Consider the following 18,786-nt stretch of genomic DNA (forward strand, 5'->3'; position numbering starts at 1 on the left):
TTCACGTTGGATCGACTCTGTGAAGTTGCATTCGATTGTACGTTCGATTATTATAAATTGTAGTTTATAATTTTCGAAGCTTTGGCGCAAAGAAATTGTTTTTTTTACATAATATCCAAGCCTTTTTTAGAAAGGGATATTTGAAAATCTAATTTTTTCGCAGCGTGTTTATTTTTAAGAAATGTGAATTAAAAGAATACTTGCATTTTTAAATGTCATTCTTGTATGATGAATAATTTATAGCAATAATTATACATAATTTTACTAAACCTACATGTAAATATATATAATTATAGCAATAATTATATATAATTTTACTAAATCTATCTGTCTAAGTATATACAATTATAATATTATAATTATATTAATTATATAATTATATAATAAATATAATAATTATATCATAATTATATTAATTATAATATTCCAATTTTTAATTATACACACATTTATATGTAACTAAGAATTATATAATTTCCAATTATATAACTCTTAATTAGGAATATGATACACATTTTCCTTATTGCCTAATTATTAAAAAACCACTCGCTTAAGAAATTAATATTACAACAGGATATTGTATTTCCTGAGGTCCAAATCATTCGTGTAATACCGAAAAATTTCTTGCAACTCGGAAAAATCGAAAGCCAAGTACAAATGAAAAAATATTGTTTTCCAACAATTAAACTTTTAGTGCTCTTGATGACATTTTTACATGATTGTCAGTTTCTATAAAACGCAGCAATGGCTCTATTAGTATCACACGGATCATTCTATCATAAGCTAGATACAGTAACAAAAAGAATCGTCTGTACAATGTAAAATCATCAATCAAAAATCGTTCCTTGCTTCAGTTTTCTTATTTTTCTTTATCTTACGAAACTTTATGACTTGATGTACTCCGGTTTTCCTTCGCTGTTCCAAATTGTCTTCATTTTTCGAAATGAAAATACTGCGTACAGTGCTGTAAAAAGATTCGTTGAGAAATCGGACTCATTCAGAATCTTTATTATTTTTCTTTTCATTTTCCGATTCTCCTTATCTTCAGTTGGAATTCTTATACTCACAAGTAACTTCCCATTCCGACTGCGAGAGAGTGCCAATCTTACGATGATTCGCAGGTAGATTCTGCATATATTCAACAGCATGATGATAGTCCCGCTCGGGGTCGCCAAGTAAAGGTGATTCGTGATACGGCGGGTAAGTTTCTAGTGCCTGCATATTTCCTAAAAGAGATCTACCTTCGCCTTTGAAACGCTCGTAGAAATCTTCGAATCTGAATAAAAAACATTTTTTTTAGGTAATAACTTAGATACATTAGAAAAATGCGGCAATAATTTGTTTCAATACTAATGTCTACGTACATTTAAATTAACATATATATGCTTTTTACAAGTCATTCGTCAATAATGTATACCGATTAGTAATGGATTTAAGTTGGTGTGCTTCTTCTCTTACCTTTCAAACGACACTAATTCAAGGCCGTATTTCAGAGCCAACTTGCACAAAGTGGGTAGATGAACCAGGAATTCTGGGCAGTTGACTACACCATCCAAATAAAAATTGTACTTTGCGCCAAAGAGCGACGGTTTTATTTTGTCCTCGGATAAAAATTCAATATTGTATACATCATTGCCGAATTTATTACCATCGCAATTTTGCCATCTAGAACTGCAATTACCAAAAAGAAGTATGAGCGTGTGTGCGTGGTCTATTAGTGCTGGTCTAGAGCGATTTCTGCATTTTATAGAAACTGACAATCATGTAAAAATGTCATCAAGAGCACTAAAAGTTTAATTGTTGGAAAACAACCTTGCTTTAAAGAGTATTTAAGCTCTAAGCCGTAAGAAACTGATCAATCACAGTGGAATGTGAGGAGAATACTCGACTGTGATTGGTCAATGTCTTATGGCTTAGAGTTTAAATACCCTTTAAAACAAGGTGTTCTAGACCAGCACTTAGGAAGGAACATAAAGAAGGGGAAGAAAAACATACACTAAATCGTACGCATCTGGAATGGTTCCGATAAAGTAGCCACCCGGCTTGAGACTCTCGCTGGCGTTCCGGAGCATGCATTCCGCCTGCGGTAGGGACTCAAAGCTGTAGTGAAAAGAGAACTGGCAGCTAACAAAGTCCAACTGCATACTGGGATCCATGAACTTCTCCCTCAAACGAACCTGCAACATACCTGATTAACAAAATTCCATTGACAAGTGCATTTCTTGCTAGGTGGAGTTTATGTGTGGGGTTGAAGATGATGATAGGTATCCTCTACCTTTGTACAATCAGCCGTTATGAACTCCGCGCTAAAAATGGGAGCAAAACCTCTGTCTTTGGAACCTTTCTTATTCACCATGTCATTGTACCGTTGCTGACACTGTTCCAACGACACTTGTGCTATATCCGCGCAAATCAGGTGTGAGATATTGGCCTTTTTCCATTTAAGAAGGTCTCCGCCTTTACCGCAGCACATGTCCATTACTCTAAGCGAAGCGCCGAAACTCTTGCCTTGTCTCACTTTGACTACATACTCATCTGATAAATAATAAATTTATAATAAGAATAAATTCAATTTAATATCCATTGCAAGAATAACTGATATTCAATATAAAAATCATAATAATAAGACAAATGTCAATTTTAGTCAAAGTTTAATTTTTCTCAAATTAGCTTCGAAAAAGTGAAGCAAAATGTTTGTATTTTTAAACTTTAACATCTAATAATCGTGATTAATTTTGAGGTACTGGATAGCTTAAGCTGGTAAGCAGTTGTCCATCAAGCGAAAAATCCGGGTTCAATTCCCGATGCTACCTCACATACATAACATTTTAAATAAAAAGATATAATTCTATTGTGATAAACACAAGGACATCTAAAATCATAAATATAAACAAATCCAAGATAACTTGGTACCACATCACGACATTAGATTTCTTAGAGAATAAAAATATGATAAAAATAATAAGTTCTAAAGTTTAAATCATGGTACCGCTATCGGTTGGAAATCAATATTCAAAAAGAACTAGAATTATGCATCCGAAAGAATGCAATCGTGTATATATAGGCTCTTACTGGTCCTTCTTTCATTGGCATACCATTTAGTTGACAGCTATAAAAAACAATAGTTACTTATGAGCATGCTTTTAATCCAGTTGTTAAAATTCCTCATATACACGATGCGGCTCTGATTTCTCTGCGAAAGACCCTTTTCTTCAAGCGCATTGTAATGGTCCGCTACCAAGGCTGTATTGTCAAGGGTCCTGTTTACATCAGCATCCTTATCTTTCTCGTTACTTCCGGACGTCGTTAGATCCGAGGGTACGCTTGTACTCTGCGACAGAAAATATGTTAGCGAGACAATCTCGGTGCTCGAGGCAGTAACGTACGGTTAAGGAACTCACAGCAGACGAGGCATCTTCATCAATATCGCGCTTTGCTACTTTGGACGGCCGCTCGCGATCCGGCGACAACTTGCACTTTCTACTTTGAGGACTCTCCGCGTCTGTATCTTTACTCGTCTCTGACTTTGCTGCTGTGGTACAAGATGTATCCGTTTCGCTGGAAATCACAAATTTTTTTTTCTTTCACATTTATATCATCCGCGCTTAAAATAAAAATGACACTGTGCGAAAAATGTGATTAATTATTTTCATAAAATTCTGAAATAAAAATTTACAAAATTACAAATTACAGATATACGTTTGCCAATGATATTATAAAATCAGAACAATCAACGATACATTTTATCTCTGTGAGAAACAAAAATATTAACGAGGGTCGATTTAATTTAACACTACAAGAATTTAGAAATAATCCTTCGAATGAGAAAAAAATTTATTATCGGTATATTAATGTCAACGTTAAAGCGCGGGGAAATATATACCTCGCGTGTTGCCTCTCCTCCTCGGTCTCGGCCTTATCCTCCGCGCGAAGTGCCGACATGGTCGACGATACGAATCGTAAATAAAGAGATGCGGATTACGATGCGAGAAGTCGTTCAAGAAGGTATTCGAAACGTGAGGACTGCCACTGGCTCATCACTGTGTACGCCGTACTCCGGAACGCGAGCCGATCTCATGCCGACGACGACGACGCGATCTCGCTGAATATACGCCACGAAAAGCGTTGCCAATGACGCAGTGACGCCAACATCGCCAACGGCGAACGGAAAGATTTTTCGCGCGTGCGCATTGCGCGCAATAGCACGAACGTCACGTCACACGTGACCCCTCCTCCCCCTCCCAGTAGCGAACGTATCTTGTGACATGTAAAGTATCGTCTGAGCCTGAGCCCTAAAGGGGAGAAGGGAAGGAAATTAAAAATAAAAAAAATTAATAGTGTGTCTCTAAAGGTTGATATTGATTAAATACGCAATATATTTAATTGCAGTAAATAGACAGTTGTAATAAAGATTAATTTTTGCAGCTGTTGACTGAATTTTATATCATTAAATTAGCAAGAGCTTTTATTTGTTATTGCAAGGTAAGAAACATTAACGATATTTAATAATAGACACAAAATTATATAAATAATTACTTTAATTTTATTTAATTATCTTCAATTTTATTTAAAGATTAATTATTAAATTTGAATAAAGTTAAATTTTATTTAAGAAATCTGGGAAATACGACAGTATATCAATTTTATGTGTGATACGGAGCTTGATCTTTTTATTTAATTTATATTATATGTTACTTTTGTTTGTGTGTTCCCATTACCAAAAGAGTACTACTACGTTTACGCGAGCGTTACTTCTACTAAGCTGATATTTTTTGGAAATCTGAAGAAGGTTATAAGTATGATTCGCGGTACTTATATATATGGTTCTTTATGCAACACGATGGCATTTCTACAAACTATATAGAATATGTATAATATGCAAATTAAAAACAACTTGATACATTTTCAAGAATAGATTGATTTAATTTAATTTAATATTTTATGATTGATATTTTTATGACTTATTTAAATTTATATTCAACTTATACGGAAGAAACGAAAATGTCTTTTAGAAAAAATATTTAGAAGACTGTAAAAGAAACAGCCATGTTGCTTTTTACAATTTAAATTTTCGATTGATCAAAGAGCATGTTGGACGACTGCGCACAACTGCGCATCCACTTCAGTGTCGCCAATAGAGCGAGTCGTCGATTATTTATTGATAGTGACGAGTTTAGGTTATAAGTGTTACGGCAATTTTCGGGTTTCCCCGCATTTAATTGCGCGTAAATGACAAGAGCAAGAACGTTCGCTTAATTAGCTCGATTAATAATAACCCGCGCGTTTTTTTCGCATTTTGAAACGTGGAGTGCCAGTGCCAGTCACCATGAAGTTACGAGCATGTAGTTTATAGGTTAGCGCTTTTATCGGGAGACTGAGTATCTTAGAATTTATTGCTGAAACATTTAAAAAAATGGTACAATTATTTGTAATTATATATATTGAGCAAGCTCGTGATGAGCATGCTGATTAGGAGATTAAAAAAAAGATGCTTTGTTTACTTCAGTGTTGCCACCACCACCCACGGATGATTGGAAAGATTGAAAAATTATCGGAAGCAATTATTGTTTGTCTACGTGTTTGCGGTCGAGAGGAGCACGTATGGAACGTCCGTTGTTTCCCGCTTGGACACCCGGTTCCTAGTGATGCGCGGACGTAACCAAGCACAACCTTGATCGTCGAAGTTGGTACACGATTCTTAATCTCTTAACTCACACACGTTCTCATCTATTATCTGATCTAGATTTGCCCTGCGCGACGCTCTTATCTGGCAGCTTATCTAAAATTCAATAAGACTCAAAGGATAAATATCGCCCCCCCCCCTCCCCAATGTTTAATTGCCGCCAAGTTTCGCAACAAGGCTCTAACTCTTTTCCAGCTATTTCGGCTGTACAGAATTCAAGCAGGGAGGAACGTTGGTCGTACACCACTTGCTTCCTGGAGCGAGATTTTGAATACACTCCGCTGTTATGGACAGCTTCTCGCAGGACTACGGCAACAAAATGGAACCGTTTGAGACGTACGACGAGTCTATGGTTACCGCTGCAAATCACCAATGTGACATCGGTCAATCGGTCAACAATCAGGTACCCGCACAGGAGCTACAAATGCAGAGTCAAGAGAGTCACGACACATTGACGTTGCAACAGCAGAATCAGACGGAGCAGACGCATCAGGTGACGCAGATGGAGTCGAATGTTGAACAGAGACCAACTTCAGTTAGATTGCCCGCCTTATTGGATGGAGAATATTTTACGGTGACCAGGGTGGAAGACACTAATGTTACGGTGCGTTGTCAGCAGTGTAAGAAACAGTTAAACGGCAATCTGAAGTCCACTGGGAATTTTCTTAGTCACGTAAAGGTAAAATTATTAAAAACACATAGAATTGTCGGTGTAGATTAACAGGGTGAAAAGAGGGCCTCTTGATGTAAAACCACGAAGATGAGAAAAGGGCTAAGCCTAAACGCCAGTCGTTTGGTACCTTCTATTCTCACATTTAATATTTATTTAACACATGTGTATTTAATATTTATTATTTTATTACTTCTGGTGTATATCTACAATTACATAATTAATTGTGTACCAGTCATTGTGCTTAAACTCTCTCATTGGGCCTTCTTTTACCGTTGCAGATTTAGGTAGAGAAATTTTAATTACTTTTATTAGCCCTATTACTTTTGTAGCGATTACATCCGTCTCTGATGAGCAGAATAAGGTGCAAATCTAGTCAGAGAAAATCCGCGATATATGTGAACTCGACGTTACCCGATAAAAGCCCCGAGATAGTGCGAGAAAAGCGTATAGTCCTTCAAAATAAGAAGCGCTATAAAACGGTAAGCACGACTTTTTATTTTCGCCGTTTGTAATTTGATTTCGCTGCCCTATAAAAATATTAAAATACAAGAAATTACTATTAGAAAAGAGGATTAATAATTAGCGTAATTAAATTAGTTTTTAGATGGAATTATCTTGAGTTATTTAAATATATCTATGTTAGATGAAGATTATTTAAGATTTATTCTAGAAACACATAATATTTACATTTCTTAATTATTTAAATTAATTGTGCTTAGATTTTCTCATTAATCTTTCTTTTATCCACTTCGATTTTACATCAAAGAGTTTCTTTCCTTTATCGCGTTGTAATTAAATTGACATATTCACACGCAGGAGGAATGTACGGCCGGAAACGAAGAGCCCTACGAACAACCTGCGGATTGGAATGACGCACCATTAATTCGGGGATCCGAAGAGCCGGAATCCGCGGAACCCGTTTCTCCAACTCTGAGAATGTCGCACAACAATTCATTCATGATGGAAGATGAATATGACGCAATCGGCCGCAACGTTGCCGCCAAGCTCAGGAATATGAGGTTGGACCAAAGAATAATAGCTGAGAAATTAGTGAATGACATTTTATTTGAGGCTCAGCTCGGTAATCTTCACAGAAATTCGAGCATCCACGTGTGAAAAGAAGAGAGATGTACATATGGACTGTGAGTCGATATTATATATCTTCTGGTGAATCGCGAGAGAACGATCTTTCGCCTGATTTGGTGCAAAACGGCGTGATATGATTAATAGAGTTATCTGATTAGTTATATAACACGCGTGCGTGTGTATGTGCATGAAGATTGCATGTTCGTGGATGAATGGATAATGATTTTCGTAAATGATATTTGTATTCTAGCCTTATCGAATGACGAACGTTCATACTTTTGTGATACATCTATAATCTTCTAATGTCCTGAGATAATTACATTTGGACTTTTAAAGACGAGGAGTTTAAATATTCTGATCTCAAGAGAGATACACATAAGCGTATATTGAAAGCCTTCCGCTTTCTTTTTATATCGTTGTATAATATTGTAAATAATACAATTCGCGTAACAATGTAAAATATGTTGTCAAATAGTGATATGTGCTGCCTAAAGTATTAGATTGGTTGGAAGAAGTTGCCAGCTTTTTTGTTAAGGTATCTTTTAAATGAAATCAGCAATTTTTCTTAGAGCACCAAAGAACATTTTTTAGATGAGAAAAGTGTATAATGACTACTTTACTTAATGAATTAATTCAAATTGTGTGCAATTTCTAAGTCTATTTGGCAAGTACGGGAAGTTTTTTTTTGCACCAATCTAACAATGATCATGTCCAAAAGTCTTTTTCTATACCAATCATTCTATACATGATTAGAGTAAGACAGTCAATTGTATATACCGAAGTATAGATAGCTCATAAATATAAGTTTAATAAACGATATACTTTGTGTAAAATATTCTCGAAATGTTTGAACACCGAGAGGTCTAAAGCTTTATCAAAAGTCGAAAAAACACCTACAAGTTGTAAATAAAGTATAGAAAGCCGCCAGAATGCTCGGAAGACTTGTTTCTTCCGAAAAGTTCGATCACAATCTTTCGAGTGTGTATCTACAATTTATTTACACGCCTTGTACGAAAGTAAAAGCGGAAATACGATTGTCAGAAGACTTATCTGAAGGACAGTGCCCCCTCCAACGATTGTCAGCTGCTGTATACTCTGCATTTCTTTGGCTTGAACCCCGCGTAATATACCGCAGACGAGAGGACGCAGAGCGCCATGCTGCCGAGGATCGTGCCGAATATGTAGGTGTACCAGAATCCGTTCCAATCAGCGTTCAAATACCACGTGAGAGTCAACGCCACGTTCTGCGCGATCACGAACACGTAGTACGGCAACGTCCACCAGTCGGCATACTTGAATTTGATCCGGTATTCGATCAGGCTGAATATGTAAACCAGACCGAGCCAGAGATTGACGATGAATGTGATGACGTCATAATACTTGGAGTAGTAATATAGATAGGCCAACATGAGGGCGTAGTGCACGCCCATCATTGTCACCACAGTCATCGGATAGAACTCGTAGGCCACGGCGATGGTGAGCACGCGCACCAGGATGAAGAAAAACCACCAAAGGAAAGACAGGAACTTTCCTATCGGGTCATCCTCCTCGAGGCCCTTCTCGGAATACTTTCGTTTAGGAACTTTCAGGCTCTGCGCGCTGCTGTCTATCAGTCTTTGGTTTGGCTCGAGGGTAGCTGCTGCTTTCGTCGCCTCTTCCTCCGTATAAACGGAATCTGGACGCGGCGGCGCTGGCAAGTCCGGCACTGGGAGCGGTGCAACCGTCGTTATGCCGCGAAGCGGCATCGGCGGTGGCATCACGTGCACGTTTTTTGGTGGTAACGGCGGAGTCACGGAGACCTGACGGTCCAGCAAAGCCGCGTGTGATTGAGTCTGGAGCTCTTGCTCGTTCTCAGTGATTGGGTTTTCTCCCGGCGGCATTGACTCGGATGATGCATTCACAGTGTCTTCTTGCTTGTTTGCGGGCAAGGGTAACGCTTGTAGCGGGGCCTTTTCCTCGATACTATTCAGTTCCTGATTGAATTAAATTGACATTGATTATATTTGTTAATATTCACAGATATATCCCTCTAGAATAATATCAAATGGATATATAACGATTTTGAAATTGCTCTGAAATATTATTTTTAATTGTAATCGTTATTTTTTAAATTGTAATTTTTAATGTTAATCGTAATATTTTTAATTGTAATCGCTTGTATTTAATTGATTTTTAATTTTTAATAGTAATCGCTAAGCTGGATCAAGTACCTGAATGCAGTATTTCTTTAGCCACATTGCCCAGGGTAGTTTCCTGCCGTTTACACGCTGGCTCTCAAACCTTTGAAAGGAAGCTGTCTTGATGGCCACTGTTACAATGGACATAATGATGCAGAGGACCTGTACTGTCACTGCAAAAAAAGTGTATTATGTAAGTCATTATTATATAAAATGTTATATATATATATATATATATATATATATATATATATATAGTGTGTATGGTGTGTGTCTGTGTGTGTGTGTCTCTCTCTGTGTGTACACACACACACACACACACTATATTATAAAAATATATTGTACATACATGTATCTTCTCGAATTATGAAAAGGAAATATATGCATAACACTCGTATCGAAAAAGTGATTCTCTATTTTACTTGATTGATAACTGCGAGGCACAGGGCTCTGTCTGAAGAGCAGGTGCGCCTGAAAAACCGCCTGTGGAGCAGCTTGGAACCATGCCTGCAGAAAGAAGTACAATTCGATGGCCGCAGGTGCAGCAGCGACATTTAATGTCTTGACTCTTTCGTTCCCGGATAAATTTATGGCGTCCACAGACAGTACAATGAGTCCCGCGTACCTATAAAAATGTACTAATTTGTACACACGACTGTTTATTACTGTTTAAACTCTATATAAGGTAAATTTAAAAAATATATAGGGTGGTTAAAAGTGTTTTATATTTTGAGAGCAGATAGTATCTACTGATCAAAATAAGAAGAAAATGTCCAGTAAACATGGGTCCTAAATCAAATACCTGTTGAAATATGGATCAATATTTATTGTATACTATAAGAGGTGTTCTATGTGGTTCCCATTTATTGTCACACATTTCAAATAAAAAAATACACATTCCTATGTACGTCATCGATGATAATGACTTAAACCTTACTGCATTGCAGAAATAACACAATTAATATAAGAACAGGGCAATGTTTATCATTTGAAGACGTTGGTGTATTCAACACCCATCGATGACGTACAAACATTGTAGGAATGTGTATCTTTTTTATTTGAAATGTATGACAATGAATGGGAACCACATAGAACACCTCTTATAGTTTACAATAAATATTGGCCCATATCTCAACATGTATTTAATTTAGGACCCATGTTTACTGGACATTTACTTCTGATTTTGACGAGTACTACCTGCTCTCAAAATATGGGACAATTTTTTAAACGCTCTGTATATATGTGAAAAGAGTAAATTGGCTTTTAATTAACTAAAGCGAGAGTAATGATGGAAAAGAAATACCTGTATAATACGAAGAACACAAATCCTATGAACTGACACACTTGGAGGCCGAACCAGCCAAGTACGCCTTTCGACACCTTATCGTCTTCCGTCATCCACCAATCTGGCCTCGAAACTGTCAGTATAAAGTACATGAGCGCCGGTGCGTAGATAATTGCGAGGGTGGACATTCCCCATAATGGATTTTCCTCCTTGAAGTGTTGAATAGCTACCACCAAGTCAGCAGCAAAGTGAATAATATATACAAAACAATTGACCAATGTCGGTACGAGAAAAATTAGATATATCTGTTCAGTCGACTTCAATGGGATCTTCATGCAACGCGTAGATTTCCTGTGGCAAAGCGTATTTGCCACAGAATTTACAGAATATATCTCTTTCGCCATTTTCCTGGAGCTAGCAAGTTCGTCTCACATTTCTATGATGTCACATATGTTCTTTTAGTAAATATATTGACAGAGTTGTTCGCTGCCTAAAAGAGAAAGAATACAATCGATAAAAAGAAAATTGGGATGATCATAAGGATACTACTGTCATTATTTGCTCTAATATAATAAAATAATAATTATTTACAAATAATGAGACAACGTACAAGAAAACTGTCACGTAGAATAACCTGTTACTTTGATATAGTGATTTATTTAACATTAATTTAAACGTAGAGTGTAATCGTGACAGGAAAGGGAATATATTTTAAAAGTTAATCGACATTCGTGATTTACCTAAAACGAGCACGGATCAGGCACGCGACGCTCCCAAGTCTTCTCTTAGTTTCTCTCAAGGCCGATCAAATCATTTCAACGATAAGATTGCGCCAGTTCAACAGGTAGCACGGTCATGCTCCTCAATTTTTCGTCAGGTAGCGCGGTAGCATCGCTACGCTTACGGTCTTACCGCAGAGCTTGAAGCGGAACGCAGTAACGCACTCGGAGACTCTCGGCGTACAAATTATGCAACCGCGCGCGGGCCGTGTGATTACAGAGTACAGGGAACTTTACGGAAGAGAAAGACAAGCGGCGTTCCATACGTTGTGCGTATCAGCACGATCGATTAGTCAGCGCGCCGTACGAACGGGGAAGATAGCCCGATAAGCTCACATTTCGCAAGGTGGTGATAAAGCGTCCCCAGGTATCGATACCATGTCGCCGATAGGTTATGACTATTTTTTTTATTTTTCTCTCGTACAGGCGTACGCACGCGCGACTGCGCGTTTGCGCACCTGTTCGGAACGCATGCGAGAGTACCGTAGCACTCGCACTCAAAATGAGACAATTTATTTTCTTGGAATAAAAAAAAGAAAAGTTTTTTAAAAAGCTAAAAAATTATTACAATATTTACTTTCGTTTTTTTTTTACATTAGAGCTATAGAATTTTTAATAACTCAAAAAATTATTTCTCAGAGGATATAACGATAAACGTTGGATTAATTTTATTGACAAAGTAGCACTTTATTCATATGAAAAAGTAATACAACGTTAGGGCCTGTGCTTAATTTCTTTCTTTGAATGATATCAAAGCGTAGGAGACAATTAGAAGGCCTTCATCTTTTTTGGACTCTATATCTGTGTATGTGTATGGTGCTCTACTCAATACTTTTAGATTATATCTCACCGAGATGCGAGGACCGTATAAGTCTGCTATTACATATAAGCTACTTATTTAACAATCTTTCTTCGCAAAAATCACTGGTCATTCCGATTTACATATCGTCGTTTGTAATCTGCTACATAAAATAACGTACACCACCCAGTCATTTTGTATTTTGCATCTTGTAAAATATATCCCGTAGATCTCTGCAATTATCTGCGATCATCAATCTCTTTTAAACGCCATTAATTCAAATTCGCCCCCCGATATAGCATATATAGTAGATCGATTACTATTCGAATATTTATCCGAGTTGCTTTTGAAGCTTCTTAGTCCGAGAACTTAGTGCTACCTTAATTCTAAAGCTACTAAATTTATCATTTTCTTAAACTTTGCTTGGTACAAGAAAAAGTATCGTCGACTTCGATCTTCAAGAGATTTGAAATTTTTAAACAGCTTTACGTGCCATCAATATGGAAAGAAAACTGAGAAAAACAAGATTTTTTTTCTCTATAAAATGCGGGTAAGAATACTTTGAATAAAACATGATATGGTACTCGCTATTAACAAGTACTCGATTATTAAATCGCAAGAGCTATCTCATTGTAGATAGATGATTCGTATAATGGCTCAGCTCCCAAGCTTTGCGATTTAATACTTGAGACTTTGAATACCACTTAAATTGTCATTTTTTTTATGTAAAGGAGGATACCTATACAAGATATAGATGTAAACAACTCTTTTTGTCTGTGGTGCACGTAAAAGCGCCGTCGAGTGTGTATGCGTGCTATTTTCGAAGTATATGAACGTATGTATAATTGAGGAGGCAAATGTGGGATATCCCTGGGTCCTTTTCTTTTACCAGAGCTCGCCGTCCTTTTCCTTAGCTGGAACTTCAATTACTCGCGGCTTGTCGATTATTCTAGCCGTGCGAAGGCCCTTCTCCACGATGCCGATAATCCAAGCTTGATATCCTTCCTGTTTTTCGATATCTTTACAATAAGCCGCGGCCTGTAAAACACAATTAGCAATCTAAAACATTCGCATCAACTTTACATTTTAAAACTACTAACCGCAGTCTGCTGGATTAGAGATTCGTAGACAAAACTTCTTTAAATTTGAATATTACTCGTCCGAGTTAATGTAAAATGAATGTATAAGGGTACAATTGTAAGAAGGTTAATAACTAAATATATATTAACAATAAATAGTAAAATATACCTCCTGTTTCTCTACCTGCCTTTCTTTAGAATATCTCACGAATATAAGATATTCTACTGTATTGACAGGAAATCCGATCTATAATTTGTAAACATACAAGCGAGAAAAATATCGAGCTTATCAGAAATCAAATCCTTTACTTGTCAGGCAAATGCTCTTAGCATTAAGTTAAATTTGATCGTATGTTAATATTACCTGTTGCCTGAATGTACCTAATGACGTTACGCCTATAAATTTGACGATGTATAATACGATTTAATGAACAACTTATTAACCTGTTCACGAGGAAGGCAAATGAGCAGACCGCCGCTAGTCTCGGCTGAGTGGCCCTGCAATAATTGGAACATGTTCCCGCATGCCTTCGCTACTGCAGCCATCTTGGAGATAACAGGGAGATTATGGATAACAAAGGAAACTTCGTTCTTCTGGTGTTTTGCCAGATTCTGAGCGTGTCCCAGAAGACCAAAACCAGTGACGTCCGTAGCTCCGTGTGCGTTGTATTTATGCATCAATCTAGCAGCTGGAAAATCGAGTGGCCATGATTGATTTTAATTAGTTTAACTGAAGATTCTATTAATTGATTTTAACGAAATATCCTCTAATGAACTTTACGTTTGATTCTTTTTAAATGAAAATATTGAAGAAAAAGACACTTGTCGCAGAATAAGTTTTGCTAACAATAAATAGACAAGTAGATAACATTTATATTCTTAATTAATTTCATAATAATGGGTAATACGTGGCTTCGTGTGAGACCGATTGATTCATAGTCGATAGCTCCCGGACTTCTCGACTCTCGTTCCGTGTATGCCTCGGTTAATAAAAAAATTAATTGAACGGTTGAAGTTTGTAAATAAAGGCGCGTGAAACAAATTGTAACAAACTTATCCAAGTTAATGTAAAATGAATATAAAGGTACAACTGTAAGAAGGTAAAAAAACTAAATATATATTAACAATAAATAGCAAAAATTCCTTCTGTTTCTCTACCTGCCTTTCTTTAGAATATCTCACAAATATAAGATATTCTACTGTATTAGCAGGAAAATTTATATATAATTTGTAAACATATTAACGGGAAAAATGTCATTTTCCCGCTTTCGAAAACAATAAACTCTTTAAATTAGTTTCATACAAACATATTTCAATAAAACTTTAACCCAATGATTAGTTGTAAAATTTAAAAGTTAAGATAAACGGCGATTTCTCTCGATACTTTCAGCGAGTAAAATTTTAATTCCCAATTGGTCCGGTGTTATTAAAATTAAAAGTTTGAGATATCCTAGCATGATTCAGCATTATGTAACATAGATGTACCTGTTCTGTTCAACCTGGCCATGCTATCCATTGCACGTTGATAACCTTTTCGCACATCCTCCTCGCTCACTACAAGCTTGATTCTGTTCCAACGGTCCGGCTGGTCGAGCCATTGATGCGCGTTAACGGCAACTTGTGTACCAAGAGGCTTTGTTAGGACCAATACATCCCCAACTACGGCATTATCCGGCCTAAATCCGAGAGCCATAAAGAAACTTAGTGCCAAATCTAACAATCAATGCCGATACTTGTGACGATCATCGTAATTAATTACGTACACAATATACTCATTTGGTTGGCAGACAGTGGTAGCAACTCCACCGATAGTGCACCAGGGATTTACGACTGTTTGGCCACCAGTTACCGTGGTGCCCGCATCTAGAGCAGAATCCTTGAACCCTCTCATGATCAGCGGCACAACAACATCGCGCTCTTTCTCCGTCATCTTCGTACTGACACCCAGCAGCATCAACATGTTGTCGCAGTCTGTGACGCCCATCGCGTACAGATCACTAAGGACATTCGTGCACGCGATTTTACCTGGAAAACACCTCCCATAGCAATGAAGTAGACGAAATAATACAATTGATATATATAGATCTGAATTTGCAGATTTTACAAGTGTGACATTTAATTTAACTTGGTATCATAATATTTCATAATGTTCTCATCCGTTCGACGTCCCCTGTCTTACCCATCATGTAAGGATCGTCGACTAGCGGGTAAAAGAAATCTGTAGTCTGCACCAGGCTAAGCCCACCGTGTCGCACCGGCGTCACGGAGGAATCCATGCCAATGCCTGAAACAATAGTACAATTATTTATTAGATTACTGCAACATAAAGTAGTACAATTTAAATATTTTTTTATTTTATCTTCAATTATTTTACAAAGTATAATTGCACATGATGTTTCTTATTACACATTTTAGGGTCTAAATAATATTACATAAAGATTTATAAAATTTCGAAACATATGTAAGAAAGTAAGAATATGACAAAAAAATTAAGGAAAAAATTTTTTTAAGTAAAATACAATTGCGTTCATTGTTTTTTATTAAACATTTTAGGGTTTGAATAATATATATAAAAAAAAATTAAAATCTGTAAGAATATTACAAAGAAATTAGGAAAAAGTGATGTAAATTTAAAAAATTTATTTGCCCCAAAAGTGTTTTAAAAATGTTTTCAGAAATTTCCAGAAAAAATTGTAATTTAACAATACATAATATTTCAATGTATTTTCTTATTTATGGTATGTTTGAATAAAATTTGAGGTAATATATATCATCGCAAATTTGTGCGAATCAGCACGCCAAACTATAGATTGAGGTTGAGAACATGTGTGCTTCCGGTGCCACGGGAGAAATTAGGCGGGAGACGACACGGTCGCCATGTTACGGCAGGGCTGCCTTGCGGCGCTTTCAGGCCCGGTATAAAATCAACAAGAAAATCAAAGACAAGAATCGATGACTTTGCATCTCGCACTCGAAATATTCGGAGTCACGCGACTCCGAAATGAGATACACATTGTTGCCGGAAGTGCGAGAAGGAGGAACAATTTTCCCCAAGCGTGTCGATTTTTCTATGCAAAAATTCGCTTTGAGGAAGACGGCGCGAGGGAAAGGGAGAGAACAAATACACGGTGAGCCGAAGATGCCGGCTCGCAAGCGCGCCGCAACAGGGGGCTCCGGAGCTCGTTGATTTATTCATTCACGTCCGTTCACTTACCGATGCGCGGAATCGCCATGTGCATGAAGTGGGCATGCTCGTGATCCTGTGCGGACGCATCGTCCGCCTGAAGTCCCTCGAGGAGCTTACCAAGAACCTCCTGAGGGACTTTACACCCTCATCCTTTCAGATCGGCGAACCGCGTCAAGCGGAAGGATGCATCGAGATCATGCGCCACCGGGTCGAACGGCCTGCGCAGCGCCAAGGCATTCGGATTCCCCTCAAGCTCGAGCTGCGCCACGGTCAGGGCGTCCTGTGCCACCGGGGTGCCCTGCAGCTCCGCCATCTTGCCGTGCGAACTCGTTTACGAGGCGGAGATCAGGAGGAGGCAAGTCGGTTTTTACGCCTTTGCCGGTACGTCGCGGCCCGCGTCGAAACCGCGTCGCGGAATAACGTGGTGAAAGGACCGCCGATATTCCTTCTAACTTTTCCTCGCGCGCGCGCGCAAGTTGCCGCACCGGTGTGCTCTCGCCGCTTTCGTCGTACGCCCCGTACGGTGATAACGCAAACGCCGCCGAAGGACAGCCACTGGATCTCCCGCGCGCGAACTCGTAGCAAATGGGAATTATACTGTTCCACACCGGCGTCGACTAACCGGGACCGTATGCTTCGACAAAATGGACGCGGTAACGCCGGCACGGCGATACCGAGGGCGCGAGCGAGCCCCCACGGTGCCACCGCCACGGTGCCGGCCGCGCGCGCCGATTGGCCAATTTCGAACTTGCGCACGCGCCCGCGGCGCCGTTCCGCAGGAGCGTAGCGAGCCGCGCGCCGACCACCGTCCCGAACTGCTCCGTTTCTTCTTTGTCGCCGGACTATACACTTGACTCCGGCCGAGTTCGCTCTGCACGTCTGAAAGATTTCCCGACGACGCGCTTCCGCGAATCTATAAACATTGCGATATATTCGAAAATTGAAAGTATTACGGTTACGCGCGTGAGAAATTAATAGAAGAACAACGATCGTTGGATAAAGCATATATAATTCGTTTTCTTTCAAGTTCGGAATAAGCCTAAATTTATCACCGTGTCTCCAATTGGAACCCACATAGCATGCATATCAAAAAGACGTCCAGAAGATATTCCGAAGATATATTTAGGAGATAGGATATCTTCGGGATATCTTCTGGACGTCTTTTTGATATGCATGCTATGTGGGAAACTCCAGTTTTTTCTATCAATTACTCTTTTCAACTTCATTATATATAACGTGGATGTATATTAGGTTCGTCTTTATGCGATTGCAGATTTCATTGTCGCAACATCGATTCCTGCGAATGACGTTTACTGAGAACCGACGCATTTGCGCGAGCAGCGACGTGTTTCGTCGCCGATGCATTGTTCAACGTCGGATACAAAGAATATTCATATTTAATCCGCATTGATCCTAGCTCAAACGAGCCTTTCGCACAACGGCGGTAGTTCCAGAGCGACCGATATAGGCGATATATTCGACGTATGCTGATGTGTGCGTCCCATGAATATCACGGCGATATCGGTCGAAGTGGCGGTGCCCAAGTGTACCGAAGTCCATCATCGCGAGACGATCCGTGTCACTCATTGGTCGTTTCTCCACGTTCGTCTCTGTCATTTGTCTCGAGCACACCGCGTTGTCGCGGCGAGCCAATCGCGACGCACCGGCGTGCCGACAACGGTTCTCAAATAGAGCGTTTTCTCTACTCCGGATTTAACATTAATTTACACAATGTGGAAAACGAAATGGAGAAACCTCTTTCTTGGGGAAAATTAATTATCTAAATTATTTTATGTTTTAAATACAGTTCATGTCAATTATGGACTCTATATATGTGATAATATAAAAGTTAAAATTTATACAATTGTGATTTTATAATTGTTATAAATATATTGTTGCAATTATCGTGTATAAGGATTTGTTCAAAACATGACGATTCGTAAAGCAAAATTTTGCAAAAATCTCGCCGTTTACATGTAAACTTGCGAAAAACATTGCCGTCGCGAAGATTTGATGGTTGCACGGTGGATGTTGAGGA

General features: G+C 38.3%; 4 protein-coding genes across 6 annotated transcripts; 1 reads left to right on the forward strand and 3 right to left on the reverse strand.

Annotated features, from left to right (window-relative positions):
• Nucleotides 1–558: 558 nt before the first annotated feature.
• On the reverse strand, nt 559–4,199 carry Rnmt (RNA guanine-7 methyltransferase). Its single transcript, XM_071714157.1, has 8 exons — nt 3,884–4,199; nt 3,402–3,558; nt 3,130–3,331; nt 2,276–2,535; nt 1,996–2,177; nt 1,459–1,671; nt 1,068–1,276; nt 559–964 (listed from the first exon to the last, which is right to left on the reverse strand). The coding sequence occupies exons 1-8, from the start codon at nt 3,940–3,942 to the stop codon at nt 885–887; spliced, it is 1,362 nt and encodes a 453-aa protein (XP_071570258.1). The 5' UTR covers nt 3,943–4,199; the 3' UTR covers nt 559–884.
• A 938-nt stretch (nt 4,200–5,137) lies between these two features.
• Nucleotides 5,138–8,261, forward strand: LOC139777015 (uncharacterized). Of its 3 annotated transcripts, none has more exons than XM_071714159.1 (5): nt 5,138–5,416; nt 5,507–5,687; nt 5,879–6,362; nt 6,686–6,835; nt 7,173–8,261. In XM_071714159.1, exons 3-5 carry the CDS (start codon nt 5,970–5,972, stop codon nt 7,470–7,472), a joined length of 843 nt encoding a protein of 280 aa, XP_071570260.1. In that variant the 5' UTR covers nt 5,138–5,416; nt 5,507–5,687; nt 5,879–5,969; the 3' UTR covers nt 7,473–8,261. The 3 variants fall into 3 exon arrangements, with proteins under 3 accessions (XP_071570260.1, XP_071570261.1, XP_071570262.1); XM_071714160.1 differs by having other exon boundaries at nt 5,507–5,683; XM_071714161.1 differs by having other exon boundaries at nt 5,138–5,353.
• On the reverse strand, nt 7,404–12,219 carry LOC139777010 (uncharacterized). The gene is made up of 5 exons (XM_071714154.1): nt 11,645–12,219; nt 10,923–11,394; nt 10,042–10,244; nt 9,653–9,792; nt 7,404–9,415 (listed from the first exon to the last, which is right to left on the reverse strand). The coding sequence occupies exons 2-5, from the start codon at nt 11,306–11,308 to the stop codon at nt 8,522–8,524; spliced, it is 1,623 nt and encodes a 540-aa protein (XP_071570255.1). The 5' UTR covers nt 11,309–11,394; nt 11,645–12,219; the 3' UTR covers nt 7,404–8,521.
• Nucleotides 12,220–12,345: 126 nt separating this feature from the next.
• Nucleotides 12,346–17,405, reverse strand: Sps1 (inactive selenide, water dikinase). Its single transcript, XM_071714158.1, has 6 exons — nt 16,776–17,405; nt 15,741–15,845; nt 15,325–15,586; nt 15,047–15,237; nt 14,006–14,250; nt 12,346–13,520 (listed from the first exon to the last, which is right to left on the reverse strand). The coding sequence occupies exons 1-6, from the start codon at nt 17,059–17,061 to the stop codon at nt 13,368–13,370; spliced, it is 1,242 nt and encodes a 413-aa protein (XP_071570259.1). The 5' UTR covers nt 17,062–17,405; the 3' UTR covers nt 12,346–13,367.
• Between the last annotated feature and the right edge of the window lie 1,381 nt (nt 17,406–18,786).

Source organism: Temnothorax nylanderi, unplaced genomic scaffold (assembly GCF_030848795.1).
Source record: "Temnothorax nylanderi isolate EJ_2023f unplaced genomic scaffold, tnyl_v1.0 TNYL_tig0136_pilon, whole genome shotgun sequence".
Classification (NCBI taxonomy): domain Eukaryota; kingdom Metazoa; phylum Arthropoda; class Insecta; order Hymenoptera; family Formicidae; genus Temnothorax; species Temnothorax nylanderi.